At 38.9% G+C, this 27816-nt stretch overlaps 1 protein-coding gene across 3 annotated transcripts in view; it reads right to left on the bottom strand.

Annotated features, from left to right (window-relative positions):
- Positions 1-8248: 8248 nt before the first annotated feature.
- The window catches only part of LOC129928710 (uncharacterized), a 39623-nt gene continuing 20055 nt past the window's right edge, over positions 8249-27816 (bottom strand). For all 3 annotated transcript variants that reach the window (XM_056044227.1, XM_056044225.1, XM_056044226.1), the window contains 4 exons: positions 27192-27300; positions 26634-26745; positions 24708-24946; positions 8249-9571 (listed from right to left, as the gene is read on the bottom strand). In XM_056044227.1, the coding sequence (XP_055900202.1) occupies positions 9161-9571; positions 24708-24946; positions 26634-26745; positions 27192-27300 (871 nt within the window). In that variant the 3' untranslated portion in view covers positions 8249-9160. The remainder of the gene's footprint in view (positions 9572-24707; positions 24947-26633; positions 26746-27191; positions 27301-27816) is intronic.

Genomic DNA, 27816 nt, shown 5'->3' with positions numbered 1-27816 from the left:
CATCACAAATCATGGAGATGTCTAAACCTGTCCATCACAAATCATAGAGATGTCTAAACCTGTCCATCACAAATCATGGAGATGTCTAAACCTGTTAATGACAAATCATGGAGATGTCTAAACCTGTCCATCACAAATCATGGAGATGTCTAAACCTGTCAATGACAAATCATGGAGATGTCTAAACCTGTCCATCACAAATCATAGAGATGTCTAAACCTGTCCATCACAAATCATAGAGATGTCTAAACCTGTCAATCACAAAAATCATAGAGACCTCTAAACCTGTCAATCACAAATCATAGAGATTTCTAAATCTGTCAATCACAAATAATAGAGATCTCTAAACCTGACCATCACAAATCATAGAGATGTCTAAACCTGTCCATCACAAATCATAGAGATGTCTAAACCTGTCCATCACAAATCATAGAGATGTCTAAACCTGTCAATCACAAAAATCATAGAGACCTCTAAACCTGTCCATCACAAATCATGGAGATGTCTAAACCTGTCCATCACAAATCATAGAGATGTCTAAACCTGTCCATAACAAATCATGGAGATGTCTAAACCTGTCCATCACAAATCATGGAGATGTCTAAACGTGTCCATCACAAATCATAGAGATGTCTAAACCTGTCCATCACAAATCATAGAGATGTCTAAACCTGTCCATCTCAAATTATGGAGATTTCTAAACCTGTCCATCACAAATCATGGAGATGTCTAAACCTGTCCATCACAAATCATAGAGATGTCTAAACCTGTTAATGACAAATCATGGAGATGTCTAAACCTGTCAATGACAAATCATGGAGATGTCTAAACCTGTCTATCACAAATCATGGAGATGTCTAAACCTGTCAATGACAAATCATGGAGATGTCTAAACCTGTCCATCACAAATCATAGAGATGTCTAAACCTGTCCATCACAAATCAAAGAGATGTCTAAACCTGTCCATCACAAATCATAGAGATGTCTAAACCTGTCCATCACAAATCATGGAGATGTCTAAACCTGTCCATCACAAATCATGGAGATGTCTAAACCTGTCCATCACAAATCATAGAGATGTCTAAACCTGTCCATCACAAATCATAGAGATGTCTAAACCTGTCCATCACAAATTATGGAGGTGTCTAAACCTGTCCATCACAAATCATAGAGATGTCTAAACATGTCCATCACAAATCATGGAGATGTCTAAACCTGTCCATCACAAATCATAGAGATGTCTAAACCTGTCAATCACAAATCATAGAGATGTCTAAACCTGTCCATCACAAATCATAGAGATGTCTAAACCTGTCCATCACAAATCATAGAGATGTCCAAACCTGTCCATCACACATCATAGAGATGTCTAAACCTGTCCATCACAAAAATCATAGAGACCTCTAAACCTGTCAATCACAAATCATAGAGATTTCTAAATCTGTCAATCACAAATAATAGAGATCTCTAAACCTGACCATCACAAATCATAGAGATGTCTAAACCTGTCCATCACAAATCATAGAGATGTCTAAACCTGTCCATCACAAATCATAGAGATGTCTAAACCTGTCAATCACAAAAATCATAGAGACCTCTAAACCTGTGAATCACAAATCATGGAGATTTCTAAATCTGTCAATCACAAATAATAGAGATCTCTAAACCTGTCAATCACAAATCATAGAGATGTCTAAACCTGTCAATGACAAATCATATAGATGTCTAAACCTGTCCATCATAAATCATAGAGATGTCTAAACCTGTACATCACAAATCATGGAGATGTCTAAACCTGTCCATCACAAATCATAGAGATGTCTAAACCTGTCCATCACAAATCATAGAGATGTCTAAACCTGTCCATCACAAATCATGGAGATGTCTAAACCTGTTAATGACAAATCATGGAGATGTCTAAACCTGTCCATCACAAATCATGGAGATGTCTAAACCTGTCCATCACAAATCATGGAGATGTCTAAACGTGTCCATCACAAATCATAGAGATGTCTAAACCTGTCCATCACAAATCATAGAGATGTCTAAACCTGTCCATCTCAAATTATGGAGATGTCTAAACCTGTCCATCACAAATCATGGAGATGTCTAAACATGTCCATCACAAATCAAGGAGATGTCTAAACCTGTCCATCACAAATCATAGAGATGTCTAAACCTGTCAATCACAAATCATAGAGATGTCTAAACCTGTCCATCACAAATCATGGAGATGTCTAAACCTGTCCATCACAAATCATAGAGATGTTTAAACCTGTCCATCACAAATCATAGAGATGTCTAAACCTGTCCATCACAAATCATAGAGATGTCTAAACCTGTCCATCACAAATCATAGAGATGTCTAAACCTGTCCATCACAAATCATAGAGATGTCTAAACCTGTCCATCACAAATCATAGAGATGTCTAAACCTGTCCATCACAAATCATAGAGATGTCTAAACCTGTCCATCACAAATCATAGAGATGTCTAAACCTGTCCATCACAAATCATGGAGATGTCTAAACCTGTTAATTACAAATCATGGAGATGTCTAAACCTGTCAATGACAAATCATGGAGATGTCTAAACCTGTCCATCACAAATCATAGAGATGTCTAAACCTGTCCATCACAAATCATAGAGATGTCTAAACCTTTCCATCACAAATCATAGAGATGTCTAAACCTGTCCATCACAAATCATAGAGATGTCTAACCCTGTCCATCACAAATCATAGAGATGTCTAAACCTGTCAATCACAAATCATAGAGATGTCTAAACCTGTCCATCACAAATTATGGAGATGTCTAAACCTGTCAATCACTAATCATAGAGATGTCTAAACCTGTCCATCACAAATCATGGAGATGTCTAAACCTGTCCATCACAAATCATGGAGATGTCTAAACCTGTCCATCACAAATCATAGAGATGTCTAAACCTGTCCATCACAAATCATGGAGATGTCTAAACCTGTCCATCACAAATCATAGAGATGTCTAAACCTGTCCATCACAAATCATGGAGATGTCTAAACCTGTCCATCACAAATCATGGAGATGTCTAAACGTGTCCATCACAAATCATAGAGATGTCTAAACCTGTCCATCACAAATCATAGAGATGTCTAAACCTGTCCATCTCAAATTATGGAGATGTCTAAACCTGTCCATCACAAATCATGGAGATGTCTAAACCTGTCCATCACAAATCATAGAGATGTCTAAACCTGTCCATCACAAATCATGGAGATGTCTAAACCTGTTAATGACAAATCATGGAGATGTCTAAACCTGTCCATCACAAATCATGGAGATGTCTAAACCTGTCAATGACAAATCATGGAGATGTCTAAACCTGTCCATCACAAATCATAGAGATGTCTAAACCTGTCCATCACAAATCATAGAGATGTCTAAACCTGTAAATCACAAATCATAGAGATGTCTAAACCTGTCCATCACAAATCATGGAGATGTCTAAACCTGTCCATCACAAATCATGGAGATGTCTAAACCTGTCCATCACAAATCATAGAGATGTCTAAACCTGTCCATCACAAATCATAGAGATGTCTAAACCTGTCCATCACAAATTATGGAGGTGTCTAAACCTGTCCATCACAAATCATGGAGATGTCTAAACATGTCCATCACAAATCATGGAGATGTCTAAACCTGTCCATCACAAATCATAGAGATGTCTAAACCTGTCAATCACAAATCATAGAGATGTCTAAACCTGTCCATCACAAATCATAGAGATGTCTAAACCTGTCCATCACAAATCATAGAGATGTCCAAACCTGTCCATCACACATCATAGAGATGTCTAAACCTGTCAATCACAAAAATCATAGAGACCTCTAAACCTGTCAATCACAAATCATAGAGATTTCTAAATCTGTCAATCACAAATAATAGAGATCTCTAAACCTGACCATCACAAATCATAGAGATGTCTAAACCTGTCCATCACAAATCATAGAGATGTCTAAACCTGTCCATCACAAATCATAGAGATGTCTAAACCTGTCAATCACAAAAATCATAGAGACCTCTAAACCTGTGAATCACAAATCATGGAGATTTCTAAATCTGTCAATCACAAATAATAGAGATGTCTAAACCTGTCAATGACAAATCATATAGATGTCTAAACCTGTCCATCATAAATCATAGAGATGTCTAAACCTGTACATCACAAATCATGGAGATGTCTAAACCTGTCCATCACAAATCATAGAGATGTCTAAACCTGTCCATCATAAATCATAGAGATGTCTAAACCTGTACATCACAAATCATGGAGATGTCTAAACCTGTCCATCACAAATCATAGAGATGTCTAAACCTGTCCATCACAAATCATAGAGATGTCTAAACCTGTCCATCACAAATCATGGAGATGTCTAAACCTGTTAATGACAAATCATGGAGATGTCTAAACCTGTCAATGACAAATCATGGAGATGTCTAAACCTGTCCATCACAAATCATAGAGATGTCTAAACCTGTCCATCACAAATCATAGAGATGTCTAAACCTGTCCATCACAAATCATAGAGATGTCTAAACCTGTCCATCACAAATCATAGAGATGTCTAAACCTGTCCATCAGAAATCATAGAGATGTCTAAACCTGTCCATCACAAATTATGGAGATGTCTAAACCTGTCAATCACTAATCATAGAGATGTCTAAACCTGTCCATCACAAATCATGGAGATGTCTAAACCTGTCCATCACAAATCATGGAGATGTCTAAACCTGTCCATCACAAATCATGGAGATGTCTAAACCTGTCCATCACAAATCATAGAGATGTCTAAACCTGTCCATCACAAATCATGGAGATGTCTAAACCTGTCCATCACAAATCATGGAGATGTCTAAACGTGTCCATCACAAATCATAGAGATGTCTAAACCTGTCCATCACAAATCATAGAGATGTCTAAACCTGTCAATCACAAAAATCATAGAGACCTCTAAACCTGTCAATCACAAATCATAGAGATTTCTAAATCTGTCAATCACAAATAATAGAGATCTCTAAACCTGACCATCACAAATCATAGAGATGTCTAAACCTGTCCATCACAAATCATAGAGATGTCTAAACCTGTCCATCACAAATCATAGAGATGTCTAAACCTGTCCATCACAAATCATGGAGATGTCTAAACCTGTCCATCACAAATCATGGAGATGTCTAAACGTGTCCATCACAAATCATAGAGATGTCTAAACCTGTCCATCACAAATCATAGAGATGTCTAAACCTGTCCATCTCAAATTATGGAGATGTCTAAACCTGTCCATCACAAATCATGGAGATGTCTAAACATGTCCATCACAAATCATGGAGATGTCTAAACCTGTCCATCACAAATCATGGAGATGTCTAAACCTGTACTTATTTGTTCCAGCTATACAAAGGTTCAAAGGTCACTTCTTTTCTGCTTAGAAAATCCCCACCATCGAATTCTTAGCTAACTTTGTTTCTAGAATTTGTCTGTCTTTAGGTGGTAAGGATCCAGCAGCCCAAAATTTATTTTAATTTTTTATTCTCCATTAGCATTTCAAGAGTTGTCTTTTGTCTGCTTTGAATATTTTCGTTTGTGTCAGTCTGTCATACTTAATGTCAATAACAACAAGTCCAAAAGTACATTTCCATTTTGTGAAATCAATACAACTCTCCGATCTCGACCAACTGTCCAAGAGACTTTGTAATTATTATGAAGATCGATCTCATTTAGTAAAAGTCTATTTCTAAAACATTTAAAAGCTAGGGAACAAACAAAGTTTCCACAATGAGGTGCTTACGTTGGTATTACGTAGCTAACACAATGAGGTGCTTACGTTGGTATTACGTAGCTAACACAATGAGGTGCTTACGTTGGTATTACGTAGCTAACACAATGCGGTGCTTACGTTGGTATTACGTAGCTAACACAATGAGGTGCTTACGTTGGTATTACGTAGCTAACACAATGAGGTGCTTACGTTGGTATTACGTAGCTAACACAATGAGGTGCTTACGTTGGTATTACGTAGCTAACACAATGACAAATAGCTTAATTTTACTACCCAACATAAGTTCGTAAAACTTCATTTTGGAATAGTCCAGTCTCTATAAATAAACGAATCCAAAAAACGTGGGCTTACCCTATTGTCTTTGTTAGTAACTGATCAAGTAAAGAGCCAAGATGATATCTCAACTTCAGCCGTCATTGAGTCGATCAAATGTTGACCCTACTAAGTAACAATTAAAAATGTCTCTTCAATTTTTTTTACTGTAATAAATGTGATTAGCTTTAGGTTCGGTGGACTCGTGGACTGTTTCATTAAAACATTAGACTAGACTGTCACTAGACCCTAGAAATAGAATATTTGTCATATGTTTAATTAGTAGTCCCAACTTGTCATGACATGCTATCTGACCTCCTACCACAACTCTTCTGAAACATTACCGTTACGGGGTTCCACAATTTGCCTCGATTAGTTACTTGGATACGTGATTTTGTTTTTAATTCTCTTATAGAAAATAATTAACAAGGTAGAGAGAAAAAATAAGTGGAGAGAGAGAAGTGAAAAGAGAAAAATGGAAAGAGAGGGAGAAGTGAAGAGAGAGAATTGGAGAGAGACGTAGAGAAAGAGAAGTGTGGACAGGAGAGAGAAGTAGAGAGGGAGAAGAGGAGAGACAGAAAAATGAAGAGAGAGAGAGAGAGAGAAGTGGGGAGACAGAAAAATGGAGAGAGAGAGAGAGTAGTGGAGAGACAGAAAAATGAAGAGAGAGAAAGAGAAGTGGAGAGACAGAAAATGGAGAGAGAGAGAGAGAAGTGGGGAGACAGAAAAGTGGAGAGAGAGAGAGAGAAGTGGGGAGACAGAAAAGTGGAGAGAGAGAGAGAGAGAAGTGGAGAGACAGAAAATGGAGAGAGAGAGAGAGAGAAGTGGGGAGACAGAAAAGTGGAGAGAGAGAGAGAAGTGGAGAGACAGAAAAGTGGAGAGAGAGAGAGAAGTGGAGAGACAGAAAAGTGGAGAGAGAGAGAGAGGTGGAGAGAGAGAAGTGGGAAAAAAAGTAGAAATCAAGAACAGTAGAAGTAAGGGGACTGCTATATCTACTGACTATTGAGACCTTGCTCTAGAATTCCACATTGTTTAACATTGTGACAATCGAGTTAGCCAAGAATCGACTCTCAGACAGAACTTCAGTTTCAAATTAAACGTGTGTTGTTGTTTTTTCTTCAACGCTCATATATTACATATGTATAGAATGAGGCTTATCTTTCACTGACCTTGAATAATTCAAATCGAGGCTTAGCTCCTCGTGACATGTGGTGTCAGAAGTGAGCGATTCTGTTTTTTTTTCTTTTGTTTTTGGGCGGGAGAAGAAACTGAAAGGGTAAGGAGGGAGTGTGGTTAAAACACTGCACAAAGTGTTAACGAGAGCTTAACACGCATGCGCAATCTAAAGCCCACAACGGATGGCACAGTATGCCACTGTTTGACACCTGTGACTAGAAATCCCGTGCCATGAAGACATATATCGAGAGATCTCTACAGCGGGCGACATCAGCAACAAAAATACAAACAAATTTTAAACTAGATCTAGTTCTGTAAGATAAAACTTTTCAATTGTTTCCAGTTTCGAGAACGCAGTTTTTGTTTACATCTGATGAGGAAGTTTCAAACTTGAATGAAGTAATGTCAACATGATCTGCTGTCCGAAAGATCATCCCACTAGTGAAGCGACTGAGACTGCGAGTTGAACATTGACCTTAAGCTTTCCCACATAATAACAAGTTCGTTTTATTTCAATACTTTCCCGTTTCATTGTGTATCCACCAGAAACGTGAATGTCATTTAAGAAAAGCGTCCTACGATTGAATTTACTTTTGTATTGAAGCCCAATTATTGCAGTCATTGTATATATAATTGTTACGTGGCAACGAGCTATTGGTCTCTACTGCCCACAGGTTGCTACGTTGCAGGTCATCTATGACGACTAGTCTCGTCTGAACTACTCTGAACACAGGTTTGCGTGTCTTTTCCTGCATTCAGTTTTCGGTGCATTAATACAAACTAGATTATGATAATACTAATGCCAGGGCCGCTTTTGACACCCAGTCCACCCCTGATATATATATATAACTGGCTCTACTGAGACAGTGTAGGATACAGTTCTAGCTCTACCAAGAACAGAAAATGCCACTGAACGAAACAAAACCAAAACCAAAATATTTGTATGACCAGGCGATTTATTTCTAGGTCTGTTGGTTACACAAAAACTTCATTCCTTCATTTCTTGACTTAATGCAAACAAATTGTCTGCTGGAAAGAAATGTTTGTAAACTATAGATGAACACCTCTTTGCTGAACACCTCTTTGCTGAACACCTCTTTGCTCCATTAGGTAGGCTAATGCTCGCTCTTCTCTATCGTGAGACAAACGCTAAATTATCTAACTTGAAGTGAAATGCTAATTGTTTTATTCATAAAACAAGTGACTAATTCTAATGTTAAAATGTTTTTTGTTTTCTTTTCGATTGGGGTCGGGGGGGACTGACATAACTCCATAATTCTGTTACGAACTAACCAGATTGACCAAACAATGTCTAGCGTGAGGCAATTCTCCTTTCGTTATCTTAGGGTCTACGATTTCTACTTATCCTCATATCTGAAATATGCTAAATATATATTTGTACACGCTTATATGAAAAGGATTCTACTAATTGAGAAATTCGGAACACTCTATATGAAGATTTTCTTCTCTGTAAGGAAGCTGTCTGAAGACGTTTGTTCTACTTAAGGAACACACTATCAGAAGACGATTGGTCTACTTAAGGAACACACTATCAGAAGACGTTTGGTCTACTTAAGGAAAACACTATCAGAAGACGTTTGGTCTACTTAAGGAACACACTATCAGAAGACGTTTGGTCTACTTAAGGAACACACTGCCAGAAGACATTTGGTCTACTTAAGGAACACACTATCAGAAGACGTTTGGTCTACTTAAGGAACACACTAACAGAAGACGTTTGGTTTACTTAAGGAACACACTATCAGAAGACGTTTGGTTTACTTAAGGAACACACTATCAGAAGACGTTTGGTCTACTTAAGGAACACACTATCAGAAGACGTTTGGTCTACTTAAGGAACACACTATCAGAAGACGATTCGTTGACTTCATCGTCCAGGTCTTCATCATTATCTTCACTCTCGACATCCTCATCCACGCTGACGTCCGAATCAGATGATCTCTTGCGCCTCTCCCAGCTGCCCCTGTCCTCCATCTGCCTCTCCACATCCAGCTCGTCAAGGGGCGTGGCGAGGAAATCTTGACGGTCGGAGGCGTCTGGGGCCTCCTTGACACCGACATACTTCTTCATGGACCATTGCTTCACCTTGAGGCGCCTCTGGCGACGTTTCCTCCTCAGAGCCCTCAGACACCGCTTCAGCTTCTTCTGCCCAAGATTGTTGTTCGAGGGATCGACGCCCTCGTCGACACCCGAGGGGTTAACATTAACTGACGTGTGGCACTGTTCTGACTGACTGCTCTGTCAACAAAAGGAAAGTTTTATTATTAACCGTGATTAGATTTTATTTCAAACGTAATTAATGATAATTAGTCATATGTAATTCAATGTTGTTGACAAATGCCGAAAATGTGGAAATGTGGGTGAACACATAATGGCAGGATGTTCAGCCTTATCAGAATCTGCCTACCTAGGTCGTTATAACCAAGTTGCAAAATTAATACACCAACACTTGGCTTTGACACATAAGGATACTCCTCCTTATTACAAATACCCATCACAAGAGGTTCTCGAGTCTACTGATCATTTATTATACTGGAATAGGCCTATTTTGACTGACAAAATGGTAAATTTTAATAGCCCTGATCTGCTGTTTATCGAAAAAAAAGAAAATAAACGCTACCATTATTGACATCGCCGTACCACTGTCTCATAATATAATAAAGCCTGAAATGGAAAAACACAGAAAATATGGGAACCTAGGCTTGGGGCTAAGGCGTTTATGGACGTTATCTAAAATAACAATATACTCCATTGTTATATCAACTGAGGGGATAATGACATTAGATTCCCTACAGATGAAGGTACTTTAAACCTGGCAAGGCTACTCTATAGCAGGAATAGGCAACGTTCTACCAGGTACAGGCAAATTTGGACCAGATATAGGATATTATATACCAGGGACAGGCAACTCTACATCAAGGAAAGGCAACTTACTACCAGGGACAGGCAACTTTCTACCAGGGACAGGTAACACTATACCAGGGACAGGCGACACTATACCAGGCACAGGTAACACTATACCAGGGACAGGTAACACTATACCAGGGACAGGCAACACTATACCAGGCACAGGTAACACTATACCAGGGACAGGTAACACTATACCAGGGACAGGCAACACTATACCAGGGACAGGCAACACTATACCAGGGTGACGCAATACTATATCAGAGGTATGAAACTTATGGAACATGAACGGAAGTTTAAAACCCGAATAATTTTCTAGGTGTAAGCCCTGCTCGCAGTCATCCACTGCCGTATTGAAAAACAAAAAGTTTGGGTTTGAATGTATCCCTCTTCACCTCTGAAGGTAGACTTAATTCTTACTATTTTTGTACTGCACTCGGGAAGGCTTGTTGCCCCGTGCCCTGAGCAATGGCACTATTGCTCCTAGACCAGGGGTCGGCAACCTGCGGCTCGCGAGCCACATGCGGCTCTTTGGATGTGAAGCTGCGGCTCTTTAGTTCCATACGCAAATATTATTTATTTTATCGAAACATTTTGAAAGAAGTTCTGAATCGTTTAACGAGGATTAAGCTCCGATTCGATCTCTCTGCCACTTGTACTCGCTTTTCACCACACCCCTCCCCCATTCACTGTTGTCAGTCCGTCGAAGATCTCGGCCGTCATAGGATGTTTCTATGTAGTTTTTAATTTGCTTTCGACGCAAGACGGATTGGCATCTGAGACGTATAGTTTATTGTTTCAAGTAAATGAGTTGGAAGTGAATTATCTTCTCAAAGTTAGAAGCAATCTAGAAGTAATGCTAATCTGGCAAGCTTTGCGGTACCACTAGAAATTGCACAAAAAGGCAAACCATTTACAGATGGTATGTCGAGGACTGCTTCCTACTTGCATCTGAAGAACTGTTTCGTGATTTCAAAAACCAACCAGAAATCTTGAAAAAAAAAAAGATTTGCCAATATCCGTTGAAACAGTACGAAATAGATTGGCTAAAATGTCTTCAAATGTAACATATTTGCAGGTGTACCGTGGAGGATATTCAACTTTCTTCTGCCGTATCACTTGCTATAGATTAGTCTTGCGACATAAACACACGGTACAAGTTGCCTTTTTGTCAGGTATATGTCGTTCCTAGGATTGCTACCGCTCTCGTGACAAACTAGAGGGGACGATAGAGCGAATGCTATGCAAAAATACCTTGAAGAAAATAAGATAAAAATCATTTAAATAGCAACTGATAGAGCCAGAAGTGTGAGAGGAAAAAAGTAAAAGGGCAACAACGATTCTTTGAAGCAAAATTAACCAACTGAAGTTTCACTGAATAATGCAGCAAAAGAAACGCTTTGTGCCCAAAACGATTCCGACCGAAATAGGATGAGGTCATGATATTGATAATCAAGATTGTTAACAGCATCTTGTCAAAAGCACCCTATCACTTAAACGAAATGGAGACTCAGTATTCCGACCTTCTTCTTCACAAAGTGCTATGACTTTCCAAAGATAAGATGTAGAAACGTTTTGCTTGGTGCTTGAATAAAGTAAATACATCTCTAAATGATAAAGGCATTTATCACACCGAATTAGAGAACGCCAAATAGTTGTAAAAGTTTAATTTCATGATTGATATAACAGCGTAAATTAAATGAGCTGAATCTAAAACTGCAAGGAAAGGAAAACCCAACCTATGTTTTGGTAGAGGAATTTGTTTGTTTTGATGAAAAATTAATTCTTTTTGCAGAAGATATTCAGAGCGGTCAATTACTTCACTTTGAATGTCTAAAGCAGTATCGCGATAAAATCAGTGCCACTTTTGACAAGAATTACTTCAGCACATTTTAAAAAAAAAATCACTGATGAATTTCTTGACAGGTTTAAACAGTTCAAAACCAACAAAACCATTCTAGCATTTCGAGTACAACATATCAACACAAATAGTAACGAAATCCACCTTGATTCATTTGTAATTGATACTGGATTACAGATTTGAAAAGCAAGTTGGAAGAGTTGAAAGACCAGAAATGTAAGTACGTAACGCAACAAAAGTGGACAGCTTTCAAAGGAATGCCGCGAGTTGATTCGACGCATGGAATAATCTTCCAGATTACTACAGAAATGTGAAGTTGGCATTCGAAGTGCTGACATATTTGTGCGAGCAAGGGTTCTCTTGCATGAATATAATTAAAAGTAAACTAAGAAGTCAACTAACTAATGAGAATTTAGAGTCGTGTTTGAAACTAAAAACAACAAGTTAAGAGCCAAATGTATCCAAACTTTCTAAAACCATAAAACCACTGAATTTGTTTGCTCGATTGTTTGATATTGAAGTTCCAGTAAATGTTTTATTTCCCTAGTTGCTACCAAATTAAAAAAAAAATAATTATATATATAAATATATATATTATCTAATTTTTTTTTGTAAAAATTTTAGTCATATATTAATTCGTTTTTTTACATTAAAATAAAGTTCATTGTTTGATACCTATTTATAGTCGGCAAGAAAAAAAACTTTGTGGCTCTTCAGAGGCTTTATACTTGTGTAAATTGTAATTTTTGGCTCTTACGACTCAAAAGGTTGCCGACCCCTGTCCTAGACCTGGGCAATAGGTTATCGACCAACTAAGGGCTTCATCTCTGACATTGTATTGTGGCCTCACTATTTTCAAGGCCACATACGCCTAATACCAGAGTTGTTAATGTCACCTCTTATATCCGTGAGGAAGATGTTACAGCGCAGTGATCTCAGTGTGTGCCGAGAACAAATCCCTGGGTATTATTTCTCTGTATTATCTCCCTTCCTTTGTGTATTTGAAATCCCTGGGTATTATTTCTCTGTATTATCTCCCTTCCTTTGTGTATTTGAAATCCCTGGGTATTATTTCTCTGTATTATCTCCCTTCCTTTGTGTATTTGAAATCCCTGGGTATTATTTCTCTGTATTATCTCCCTTCCTTTGTGTATTTGAAATCCCTGGGTATTATTTCTCTGTATTATCTCCCTTCCTTTGTGTATTTGAAATCCCTGGGTATTATTTCTCTGTATTATCTCCCTTCCTTTGTGTCCTATCTGGACATTTCCGTTTTCTCTTCAATCCACTCCATTTGGTTGGGGAAAGGGGGGGAGGGTAGACGCAATGAGATGGAGAGGAGACACAATGTGATTGAGAGGAGACACAATGAGATGGAGAGGAGACACAATGAGATGGAGAGGAGACACAATGTGATGGAGAGGAGACACAATGTGATGGAGAGGAGACACAATGTGATGGAGAGGAGACACAATGTGATGGAGAGGAGACACAATGAGATGGAGAGGAGACACAATGAGATGGAGAGGAGACACAATGTGATGGAGAGGAGACACAATGTGATGGAGAGGAGACACAATGAGATGGAGAGGAGACACAATGAGATGGAGAGGAGACACAATGTGATGGAGAGGAGACACAATGAGATGGAGAGGAGACACAATGTGATGGAGAGGAGACACAATGTGATGGAGAGGAGACACAATGTGATGGAGAGGAGACACAATGTGATGGAGAGGAGACACAATGAGATGGAGAGGAGACACAATGAGATGGAGAGGAGACACAATGAGATGGAGAGGAGACACAATGAGATGGAGAGGAGACACAATGTGATGGAGAGGAGACACAATGTGATGGAGAGGAGACACAATGTGATGGAGAGGAGACACAATGAGATGGAGAGGAGACACAATGAGATGGAGAGGAGACACAATGTGATGGAGAGGAGACACAATGAGATGGAGAGGAGACACAATGAGATGGAGAGGAGACACAATGAGATGGAGAGGAGACACAATGAGATGGAGAGGAGACACAATGAGATGGAGAGGAGACACAATGAGATGGAGAGGAGACACAATGAGATGGAGAGGAGACACAATGTGATGGAGAGGAGACACAATGTGATGGAGAGGAGACACAATGAGATGGAGAGGAGACACAATGAGATGGAGAGGAGACACAATGAGATGGAGAGGAGACACAATGAGATGGAGAGGAGACACAATGAGATGGAGAGGAGACACAATGAGATGGAGAGGAGACACAATGTGATGGAGAGGAGACACAATGTGATGGAGAGGAGACACAATGAGATGGAGAGGAGACACAATGAGATGGAGAGGAGACACAATGAGATGGAGAGGAGACACAATGAGATGGAGAGGAGACACAATGAGATGGAGAGGAGACACAATGAGATGGAGAGGAGACACAATGAGATGGAGAGGAGACACAATGTGATGGAGAGGAGATTTTGAGAGTGGGGGGGAATAGTGTGGGAGAAGTGATACTTTGTGATAGAGTGATACATTGCGTGGGAGAAGAGATACTTTTTGACAAAGGAGAGATACTATGGTTGGAAAGAGAGACACAACATGATGAAAGAGGGTTACTGTGTGAGAGAAGAAATACTTTGTGTGAAATAAACACTTTGTGTGGGAGAAAAAACACTTTGTGTGGGAGAAGAAACACTTTGTGTGGGAGAAGAAACACTTTGTGTGGGAGAAAAAACACTTTGTGTGGGAGAAGAAACACTTTGTGTGGGAGAAGAAACACTTTCTATGGGAGAAGAAGCTAAAAGATGATAGAGAGATTTGATGCGGAAGAAGAGACACTATGTGTGGAGTGCAGAATATCACGTGAGAAAGATCATAAAGAGATAAAGTCAACAAACAAATCAACCTGGCTTCTCTACATTTTAATTCAAATATTTTAAAAAATTAAAATGCACTTTAATCGAATTACTGTAAATAAATGTAAATAAGGAAGAAATCATTACGTTGGGTCCACTACACAAGAACATAAAATTGTATTTAGATAGACAGTTCTGTTCTTTCAAATGTAAACAGAGAGCGTTTCAATACTTTCCAATGTCAAGGTCAAGTTCGAACAATCGCCAAGCGAAATAGATGAGCCGCAGAAGCTGAGAGAATTTCAAACACTTAGAGAAATCTTTAACATTCATGAAGTTTATATTCACTGACCACAATGACGCAATCTTGCTTTATTTTACTGGTCATCCAAGGCCATCATTAGATTAGTGTTTTCATAGCCATCATTTGACTGGTCATCCATGGCCATCATTCTAAGTTCCCCTTTCAGACCTAGCTCTGCCCAAGTTCACACAGTCCAGCTCTTCATTGAATCTAATGGGAACATTTTCTTCACTAAGTTATATCTTCTCCCTCAGATGTTCTCACTCAGATGTTCTCACTCAGATGTTCTCACTCAGATGTTCAAACTCAGATGTTTTCACTCAGATCTTCTCACTCAGATGTTCTTTCTTCAATCATACATAAATACTTAACAGTTGCCCGAATCAGTTCTATTTTAGTCACCTATTGTAAAAGACATCAGGAACCGCTAGGGGCAAAAGTCAAAGCTAAAGTACAAAATGAATGAAATACAAATCACTTACCCTTTAAAAAAAAAGATTTTTGTTTGAAGGTTCCAGGACAAATCATTCACTGACCTTTCGTTTACCGACAAATCTTTTACGACTATTTGTTTACCCGACAATTCGTTCTCACAATGAATAGTCGTGAACGATTTGACGGTAACGAAATGTCAGTGAACGATGTGTCGTGTTCCCGTCGTGCGGTATGCGCGCTGGACTGTCGTTTTGTTGACAAGATGGTCCAGGGTTCATACCCTGCCCGCTGCCATCCACCATCGATCTGCGGGAGATTTGGACTAGGAAGTAGATTATCCGAAACATATCAAACAAAACCATTTACTTTACTGCAATTTGTTTTTCAAAGTGTCTGTGATGACAGATCACTTTAGGATCTTAACTTGAAACACAAATATAGAAATAAACAAGCATGGGGGTTAGAATAAAACTGGAAGCACTTTAGTCAACTAGAAGAAACACGAAAAACACAAAACGAAAATATGTCAATCAGCATTCCAATAGTCATCATCACGTCATCAAGCTCGTGGTACGGCATGGCGCTATAGAACAGAAGGCCATAGGACGTGTGCCCAAAAAAATGTGCCGGCATCTTAGAACTGAGCTCATACAATTGAACCAACAGAAATCGAATTCATAGTAGTGACCTTGTTGAAGTCCAGCTTACACTAAAACTGTCTAAATGGTCTAAGGATGTAGAAACCTCATTTAACTCTTGAGCCTAGCTGATAATCTCAAAACACTCTCACCCTTAATAAGGTGTACCCTCCATTCATCAATAGCCGTTTGGACAGTTATAACAAGACAGCACTCTTTGCTCTGAAACCATCTCCACAATAGCCATTGTCCTTACAGTCCAAGTGTCATTTTCCTATTCATCATTTCGTTACGTAAATTGTTAATACCTACTCTGGTAAGTCAAAGTCAAATAAGATTATTGTTTCAAGACACTACTCTACTGTTTCGTGGTCGCATTTAGAGACAGTAAATTAGTACAAGAAGTTGAAGGCGCAACTGTATATCCAGGAATTAGAGCGTTTAAGTCTGCTAGGCATATTTGTGGATCTATCAGTGTTTCTACGTCGTCTGACTTGATCTCCAGGAGTCAACGGACTTGTGACTTGTTCCTTCGTGAAAGTTATCATGAGATTGTTTGTGCCAAACTGGCAAGGAAGTCTGTCATTCTCCTTCAAATCGTGGCAGATTTTTGTGCAATTTTTGTTTTTCATTTCTCTTTTTTTTTTCTGTACCCTTTCGATTTCTATTCGGTTTGCATGTTTAGCTGTTTAAACAATAATTGTGATTTGTCGTTGACTTCGTAGCTGAGAAATCCTGTGATCTTGCAACAAACCGACTAACCCAATTAAATAATAATTGTATAATTGAATCCAGTATTTTTGGAATATGTGGCAAGTATTTCACTGTAAAGTCTGTAAAGATCTTTTGTACAAAGAGGCCATTCACGTCTACGGAATTGACATTTAATATGGCCCATTCCATTCGGTAGCTCCACCGGCTCAATATCCGAAACACACGTGAAGGCCAGCCGATGGACTGGTTGTCAGAGGCTATTTATTTGAGACACGTGCCATTGGAAGTATTTTATAGGTAATGATGGGCTTAAAACCATTACCACTTCCGGCGTTAACAACCTTGCAGAACCAAGATAACTGTGTTTAAATTGATTGAGCATATTCCCAATGGAGAGTGAATGTGTGGCCAAATTTGACGAAATAGCGAGTATAAAGACAGGACGTAGAATGGTAGAGAGGACAATGGAGATTTTCATGTCGGGCAGCAGATTGAACTTGGTGCTAGGTTGAATATTTTATATCGTGTGTCACCTTCTTGAGCTTTTCTACTTCATCCTGTTAGCAGTATTAGAATTCAAAGGAAATATTTAAGTATTTCTCATATTCCATTAGAAACAAAAGATCTAGATCTATATTACGTCTCCTTACACGTGAGCTTCAGTTTGATCTAGAGACTATTGTACAGCACTAATATCGTGTCTAGCTAACTGGACATAGACCTAAGTTTGATCTAGAGACTATTGTACAGCCACTAATATCGTGTCTAGCTAACTGGACCTAGACCTAAGTTTGATCTAGAGACTATTGTACAGCCACTAATATCGTGTCTAGCTAACTGGACCTAGACCTAAGTTTGATCTAGAGACTATTGTAAAGCCACTAATATCGTGTCTAGCTAACTGGACCTAGACCTATAGTAGTCTATTTACATGCCTGTAACACTAATCTCTGGTCGAGCTATCGTCATAGGATACAACCATGTTTGTTGATCGATGATACAAGTTATTGGCCTGTCAATTCTTCCTATGAATCTGTCCTTGACATAAGCTTCCTGTGGGCGACTGACTAGAACCAGACGACAGACACACAGCGGCAGGTCGGAAGTAACATTTTCACATTTTCCATTTGAAATATAGAAAAAAATCTCTCATCCCCCCCCCCTTTCTTTGGTCTCCTTTTCTTATTTTGTGGCGGGCCATGGAATAGGAAAACCAAATGGTGGCAATGTTTCGAAGTGTTCTTCATTAAACAGATTGAATAGACTTTTAAAATAACATCCGGGAAAAGTAGAAAAATATTTTAGATTAAGCTGTAAAGCTTCTGAACATAGAGACGCTGCAAAACCACAACAGAGTGACGTCACTGAATGTCATGAAATGCTAGATAGTTAAAACTTCCGGTTTACTAGACCTGGTCAATGACGTCTGGTTACTCGGCCTGGTCAATGACCTCTGGTTTACTGAACCTTGTCAATGACGTCTGGTTAACAAGATTTGATCAATGACATCTAGTTTAATCAATAGCGTCTGGCAAACTAGGCCTGATCAATGAGATCTAGTTTAATCAATAGCGTCTGGCAAAATAGGCCTGATCAATGAGATCTAGTTTAATCAACTTGATCAATGACGTCTGGTTTACTAGAACATGAAAATGACGTCTGGTTTATTAGACCATGAAAATGACGTCCGGTTTGTTAGATCATAAAAAATGACGCCTGGTTTTTTAGACCATGAAAATGACGTCCGGTTTGTTAGATCATAAAAAATGACGCCTGGTTTTTTAGACCATGAAAATGACGTCTGGTTTGCTAGACCATGTCAATGATGTCCGGTTTGTAAGACCATGAAAATGACGTCCGGTTTGTTTGACCATGAAAATGACGTCTGGTTTGTTAGACCATATCAATGACGTCCGGTTTATTAGACCATGAAAATGATGTCCGTTTTTTAGACCATGAAAATGACGTCCGTTTTTTAGACCATGAAAATGACGTCTGGTTTGTTAGACCATGTCAATGACGTCTGGTTTGTTAGACCATGAAAATGACGTCTGGTTTGTTAGACCATGTCAATGACGTCTGGTTTGTTAGACCATGTCAATGACGTCTGGTTTGTTAGACCATGAAAATGACGTCTGGTTTGTTAGACCATGTCAATGATCCGGTTTGCCAGACCATGAAAATGACGTCTGGTTTGCTAGACCATGTTAATGACGTCCGGTTTGTTAGACCATGAAAATGACATCTGGTTTGTTAGACAATGTCAATGACGTCCGGTTTTTTAGACCATGAAAATGACATCTGGTTTGTTAGACCATGTCAATGACGTCCGGTTTTTTAGACCATGAAAATGACGTCCGGTTTTTTTAGACCATGAAAATGACGTCTGGTTTGTTAGACCATGAAAATGACGTCTGGTTTGTTAGACCATGTCAATAACGTCTGGTTTGTTAGACCATGAAAATGACGTCCGGTTTGTTAGACCATGAAAATGACGTCTGGTTTGTTAGACCATGAAAATGACGTCCGGTTTGTTAGACCATGAAAATGACGTCTGGTTTGTTAGACCATGAAAATGACGTCCGCTTTGCTGTGAAGCTGCAGCAAGACAAAGTAAAAAAAAAAGCAGGCATTGACAAAGTTCACCAGGAGATGCTTAAGTCTGAAACTAAACGTTGGAGTCAAGTTTTACAAAGACTAGTTGCGATTGTACAATTTCTAGCGGAGGGCAATTTAGCTTTCAGATGGACCATTGAAAGACTTGAATAGCCAAGTAAGGGGAATTTCATAGCTGTAGTAGAATTACTCGCAAAGTTTGATCCAGCAATGGGGGAAGCATCTTCGACGTGTTACCAATGCAGAAATTCATGATCGTTACCTGGGAAAGAAGAGTCAAAACGAACTTAATACTGTAGTAGCTGATGCTGTTGTGAATTCTATCCTTCGAGACATCAAGAATGGAGTGATATTGGATTGTACTCCAGACATGGCTGCCTGGTCGTGCGGTTTGCGCGCTGGACTGTCGTTCAGATTTATCGACGGTCGAGGGTTCAAACCCTGCCCGCTGCCATCCCCCGTCGTCCTGCGGGAGGTTTGGACTAGGAAGTAATTATCTTCAACTCTGAAGGAACATCCGAAACATGTAAAACAAACAAACAAACATAAGTCACAACGAGAAGATGTTATCGGTATCTCTCAGAAAGGGCTAATATGAAAGTGCTTGTGGTTGTGTATGAACGTTTTAAGTATCTTCCTGTTGTTTCTTCTTGTGACAGCAAAGAAGTTGGCTGGAAACATGGATGTTGTTGCAATCTTTCCAGCCAAACGTCAAAGGAAAAGGCAGTATGATAAATCTTTGGAAAACTTCACACCTGGAAAAGCTGAAGATGGCTACAGGATAAAATGCTTCAACAGAATTGTGAACACTGCAATTTACTCCTTGCAGCTGAGATTTGAACTGTAACTGTGGCATCCTGTGAAAGAAGTTTCTCGCGTCTTAAACTAATCAAGAATTACTTAAGGTCAACAATTCACGAAGAGAGATTGAACAATGTGGCAATTCTTGCTATTGAGCGTGATCTATGCAGAAAACTGAATTTTACGACTTCGTTAAAGTTCGTAAATTAAATTTGATCGCGATTTTGTACTTAATTAACTTGATCTTATTTTATCTTATATATATAAATTGCAAAGACAAATTTATTTCTTAATACAAAATCTTAATTTTCACTTATTATTTTTATCCCTACATAGAGTAGGTCCCGCGCAATCCGTTTCGCATAGGGCCCCGCAATTGCTAGGACCGGCCCTGGAGGGAGGTGTATTTAGGACATGTGACATTAAAGTCTTTCAGAAGTTCCTTAAGAAACGAAAATTATTACGGCAAACCTCTTGACGGCAGGTGGTGGCGGCGGGCAGATTTCGAACTCCGGACCTTCAAGATCTTAGTCCGGAGAGCATATCACACGAGCTGCAGACAGACAGTTTAAACAAAGATTCAGATGTTAACTTATAACTACAGATGTTCCTTAAAAAAACAGAGACGTTATTACGCCCTGCGCTCTATGTTTTATCTCTATCAGAACCACAAGGGACAGATAATGATGGACATTGAGTGTGCGTGTGTATGTGTCATTTGACAATGTGTGTGTCACATAAAATATAGAAACAATTCCTTAGATCTAGATGTGTCACTTTGGGCAATGGAAGGATTTGCATGTCACATCATTAAAAAAAAAAAGGTTAACGTGCAAGTTGCACAAGAAATGAAATCTTTACAGTATCATTATTTCACACACACACACACACACACGCGCGCGAGCGCAAGCACGCACGCACGCACACACACACACACATATATCGCCTCTGCACTTGTTAAGATGAAGACATTGACACGTTCACGTTGAGGCCAGATGGCCAAGTCCAGCAGAGCAAATATGTTAATCAGGAGAGAGAATTGGATGTCTATTGATGTCCGAAGGGAAACAAAGCTGCCTGTGTTTTTGGACACTTGTTTCTTATACACGTACTTACCACACAAATAGTTTTGGGTTGAGGAACAGAGCAAAAGTGAAATAACTAAGTGCCTCAGAATGTGCAGTGAAGTGCTTTTAGAAACGAAATATACATAAAATAATATACTCCAATTGTAATAGTTCTATGTAAACGCAACCAATATAATACATTAATCGTTGAAGGTCCTTTAGACTATTACCTATAAAGGTGATTATACATTTCTAAACTAATATTGTTTTTACAAAGCAACGATCAACTCGCACTCTGTCTGCTTTCAGTTTTGTACATGTCATTTCTACCACACCCACTCTCGGATCAAGTGGAAACTCGACACAATTATTTGTTGTACCTAAGGAAACGTGAATCAGTCAAAAAGATTAAACAATTAGTAATTAATTATTTCGTTTGGTATCCAAGAAGGGAAATAAGTTGTTTTCATTTTTCCATTTTCCAAACCTAACCAAAAAGAAAAAGAGCATTCTTTCACTCTATATTTTCAAGTCTGTTTTTCAAACAACAGGCTCAAACTAGTTCCACTGCTACCGGTTCTATCATGGGATTAAACTGAAGTCAACTCCAGACTTCCGACTGTGAAAAACGTCCTAATTCGATCAGAGTTAAATTTTTGGGTGTGTTTCCTGTATTGAAGACTAGACCGCATTCAGAACACTGTCACTGGCATAGAAATATAGAGACTAGACAAAAAGACGCCTTTTATTCGATCATATTATATAGTTTCTCAGTACCGGAACTTCACTAATTATCCAACTTTAATTTCAATATTTAAAATCTTTAAAAATAAACGCGATACCAATATTCCCAAGATTTTAATGACGGAGATCTTGTGTTAAAAAGAAACAATCATGGAATCTTTTAATTAATCTTTGATTTTAATTACAGGTGAAATCGTGTCACAACATGGCTGATGTCTCAACGGAACTTTGCTTACATCTGGTCTAGCCGCAATCTTGTTGTTTTTAATGATCTGAATATGTTTACACGTTGGTTGTCGTAGGTCGCAAATCAAACACCAGAAAGATCGAAGGTTTCTTATTTTTCACAATATTCCTGAGTCTAATTTAAATTCAGGCATCTAGATGTAGTAAAAATCTTATTTTTATGTCTGTTATTCCTAGAAAAATTCTAATTACTGTACTAAGGAATAACCTTCATCGATTCATTCCAAATTGTCGAAAATGGGCGACCGGCGACTGATAACATCTCTCTCCATCTCATTCCCTCTCTCTCTCTCTAAGAGATTCTCTTTCTCTCTCTCTTTCGGTCTATGACAGGGAATCAGAATAGGATATAAAGAGCTAGCCATCTTTTTTTTTTCTTTTAAAACCTTGTTTCCCAAGAAAAGAGAGTTTAAATTTTATTAGATCAGTGCTATTTTATACATCTTAGTATGAAATATGTAACTATCATATCAAATTATGATACTCCTTCTCGTAGGCTACAGTTGGTCACTTTTAAATGTATCTAAAAGAATGCTTTATACGTAGAAGATTTCTCGTTTTTACAGAACCTCTATTCAACCAGTGCCTTCGAGGAAACTGAAGCCTAAAACATGGGCTCAAAAGATTTAAAAAACTTGGGTGAACACGGATCGAAAACGGCTTTAACGATCTTCCTAGAAATTTGACAATTGATATATATCGTTGAGAGAAGAATTACTAGTTCGTTGGCCACACTCTAGTTTGACCATTATAATTTTTTTATTTTTTTAAAGTATAAAAAGAAATAAATTAAATTTGGCTAGAGAACTAAAAAAAATTTTTTAAACAGTATCCGCATTGGGTATATTCGCATGTAGGCATTATAGTATTAAAGAGTTGACTAAATGAATGTACGGAAACATTTAGCGCACCACCCTCTAAGTCTAGCTCTAAAGGGCTATCATGAGAATAGTATAAATTCTAGTAGATCTATACATTCACTTCACCAGGAGTCTTACTTGGGTGGGCGTGGTAAAACTGTTTCTTTCTTTTTTTTTTGTGGTTGTTATCTTACATTCTTGAGTTATTGAGAGCTAAATCATGGCTCAGTTGTATATAGGAGATATTGTCTTTTTTTTAATATTTTTTAAAATGTTTTTCTTGTTTCATCAATCAAATAGTATCAATGGAGCCCAGAGTTCTTTCACTTCAAATTACGGATGATGAAATTTCGTTGTCTGCAGAGGAATGATTTTCAAAAGGTTAAGGCTAAAAGCATTTCCCAATCTCAAACAGGATCCTTCAGTTCAGATCTTTTTACAACTAGCCGTTTGTTTGACCAATCCCCATTTGTTGAGACCAGTTGACATTTACCTACTAGTTGAGACCAGTTGACATTTACCTATTAGTTGAGACCAGTTGACATTTACCTACTAGTTGAGACCAGTTGACATTTACCTATCAGTTGAGACCAGTTGACATTTACCTATTAGTTGAGACCAGTTGACATTTACCTATCAGTTGAGACCAGTTGACATTTACCTATCAGTTGAGACCAGTTGACATTTACCTATTAGTTGAGACCAGTTGACATTTACCTATCAGTTGAGACCAGGTGACATTTACCTATCAGTTGAGACCAGTTGACATTTACCTATTAGTTGAGACCAGTTGACATTTACCTATCAGTTGAGACCAGTTGACATTTACCTATCAGTTGAGACCAGGTGACATTTACCTATCAGTTGAGACCAGGTGACATTTACCTATCAGTTGAGACCAGGTGACATTTACCTATCAGTTGAGACCAGGTGACATTTACCTATCAGTTGAGACCAGTTGACATTTACCTATTAGTTGAGTCCATGCAATTCGACAATGACTTTCTGTTGAGTACATTTGGCATTTTGCTTTCAGTCCACTGGACAATGACTATGCTGTTATGTCCACTGGAGTATGACCCATGTGTTGCGTCCAATGGACAATGACCTTTCTATTATTTCCAATGGATTCATCCATTAAGTCATTTCACAATGGCCCCCTTCATTGTGATCCTTAGACAGAAGTGGGTGGGACGGATCTATTTTGCCTGGCTTGTTCTGTCGTACACTAATAGCAGATTTGGTTTGATGAGACCCAGAGAGAGAGAGAGAGACAGAGAGAGAGACAGAAAGAGAGAGAGAGTGAGAGAGAAAGAGCACCCACCTCAGGAATGCTGCCTCCAATGAAGAAAGTTAACGCTGTCCTGGGCCTCGAAAGCCTCCTCGCCTCCAGCGTCACGTGACCTCCTTTAGGTACCTCTCCTGAACACATGTCACCACCTGACGCTTTGGCGGCCTCTGGCGACCCCCTCGTTGATGCTTCCGCATCCCTGTACGACTGGTGGGGATCGTAGTTCAGCATGAGATACGGAGTGTCATTCACTGAATCCGGCGACAGGCACCCTAAATGTTGGGTAAGTGGACAACATAGAATACAAAAAAATACATTAAAAAAATGATCTACTCAGTGAAACAAGTACCACATTTCACTTTCAGGCCTAATATTAGTTTGTGAGCGCTCTTGTTTGTTAAATGACATATTCCTCTTTGGATGGCCCATCCTAGTCCACCTTAGGCAGACCCTACCACCACTACAGTCCAACATAGCGAACACTGTCTGTATGTCAGTGCTGAACAACTGAAGAAAACAGGACACTATTTTCCTGGCACAGTCTACAAAAGAGCTCACAGCTTACAGCTCAAGAGCCAAAAGCTGACTAGAAGAAGAAGGTAGATTACAAATAGATGACTTTAATAGACTTAAGAGTAAATCCTATTCGCGATTTAACCGACGTTTGAGGGCAAAAGACGGCACATTATGCCAGCATGCATTTATCATATCAATGCTCGCCCAGTATGCCAGCATGCATTTATCATATCAATAATCGCTCAGTATGCCAGCATGCATTTATCATATCAATAATCGCCCAGTATGCCAGCATGCATGTATCATATTGTAACGAATCTTCCTATGCAGGCTCTCAAAAACTGCTCCACACGACACCACCAACAGAAAGAACTTGACAACTCGGGGCTTCAAATAACGCAATAGTTTAATGTTAATAAATAACAGCCAATATTGTACAATTGGCAGCACGTAACACCAAGGCTACACAAATATCTCTGTTGATAGCCGTACCGCCGTATCAAGTCTTGCACTGGTCTCTCCGTCTCGTCTCGGACTTGTACTGAACCGTCGTAACGAACTGTAGATCGGGAAGTTGTGTCTAACTCGTCTCTGATACCTTCGCTCTTTATAAGACTAAGACTAAGACTAAGACTGCTTTATTGATCCTTACGGAAATTTGTTGTGATTACAAGGACTCGTTTCTCATATAAAGACAACACAACAGAAAAATATAGGGTCCCTGCTGACCTTCTAGAACCGGGCAGAACGTCGCTCGACCATTCTGGGTGGTCAGATGACTACATCCTTCGTGAGGCTCCTGAGCTCTGTTCACGACGCCGATCCTTCCCGAACCGTCATGTTGACACTCGTCTCGGCTGACCGTCGTAACTCGCTGGCCTGGGACGATTTGCGTCGGCTGACTACACACACACACCACTACCCCCATCTATGCTACCACCAGTTTTATAACAATATCAATGCTCGCACATTATGCCAGCATGCATTTATGATATCAATGCTCGCACATTATGCCAGCATGCATTTATCATATCAATGATCGCCCAGTATGCCAGCATGCATTTATCATATCAATGCTCGCCCAGTATGCCAGCATGCATTTATCATATCAATGATCGCCCAGTATACCAGCATGCATTTATCATATCAATGATCGCCCAGTATGCCAGCATGCATTTATCATATCAATGATCGCCCAGTATGCCAGCATACATTTATCATATCAATGATCGCCCAGTATGCCAGCATGCATTTATCATATCAATGATCGCCCAGTATGCCAGCATGCATTTATCATATCAATGCTCGCCCAGTATGCCAGCATGCATTTATCATATCAATGCTCGCCCAGTATGCCAGCATGCATTTATCATATCAATGCTCGCCCAGTATGCCAGCATGCATTTATCATATCAATGATCGCCCAGTATGCTCGCCCCTTACCTTTATAACAGCATCTATGTTTTGAGGTCTTCCAGTGCTGTGGACAGTGGACGCTGTCTGACTCGAAAACATTGTAGTCATTGACGTCAATGCCGTAGACAGGTTTCGTTTTCTAGTGAAATGTATAGGTGTTCAAATACGTAGGTTATCATATCTTAACAGGAGTACGGTTAGTGGTCAAATATACACGTGTTATGACAGTGAACTTCTAGTGTTAAAAACAAATATGTATCATGTAATTGTTTGGAGTTCAGATGAAGAGTACGGATAGTTGACAAATGGCATTTAGTATTTAGAGGAAGTGTTACAATAGTTAACAAATGACATTTACTAGAGTACATATTAGAATAGTTAACAAATGACATTTACTAGAGGACTTATGATAACAAATGATATTTAGTACTTAGATGATGTATTAGAGTGTTTAATATAGGAGCAGACGTGAGTAAATCTGGGATTGAATCAACAAGCTACACGGGATAGATAGATAGATAGATAGATAGATAGATAGATAGATAGATAGATAGATCCTGAGTGTGTTAGCCCCCCACAACTGACCTTTCTGTGAGTACGAAAGACCACACGTCTTGACCAACACGTTATAACACAAAGCGTATGGCAGCACAGTGTCAGTAACATCCACAACACAGCAATGACCAAGGCAGTACTGATGGAAGACATGTCAGGAGGATGTGAATCATTGAACATTCACTTTGCAATGCAATGAAAAGTCATAGGATTCTCATTATTATTATTTACAAAAAAATAAAGCTTATATTAAGTGTATCAATTAGTTTGGACCAGTCATTTAATTAAATTTGTTAACCCTAACCCTAGACTCAGACGACAATCTATAAAGGGGACTAATTCAGCTTATACCACCACTTCAGTCAAGTACCATTTCTTTCCCTTGTATGGGATACCAAACAAAGTAATTTATTACTAATAGTTAATTAACTAATTGGTTGGGTTTTTTGTGTGTTCGTTGTGAGGTAAAAGAAATAATTATGCACAATTTCAACTTGATCCGAGATTAAATGTCGGAGAAATAACGTGTACAAGTTTTTGGCCAGACAGACAGAGTGAGTTAATATAAGCTTTTTAAAAAAAAAACAACTAAGTCTAATGATGTTTTTTGAAAATTGATAAACACTAAAATTAAAATAGTTAAAAACTTATCTGG

This window comes from Biomphalaria glabrata, chromosome 10 (assembly GCF_947242115.1).
Source record: "Biomphalaria glabrata chromosome 10, xgBioGlab47.1, whole genome shotgun sequence".
Lineage (NCBI taxonomy): Eukaryota > Metazoa > Mollusca > Gastropoda > Planorbidae > Biomphalaria > Biomphalaria glabrata.
Note: the sequence above shows the minus strand (reverse complement) of the source record. Positions and strands in the feature narration are given on the sequence as shown.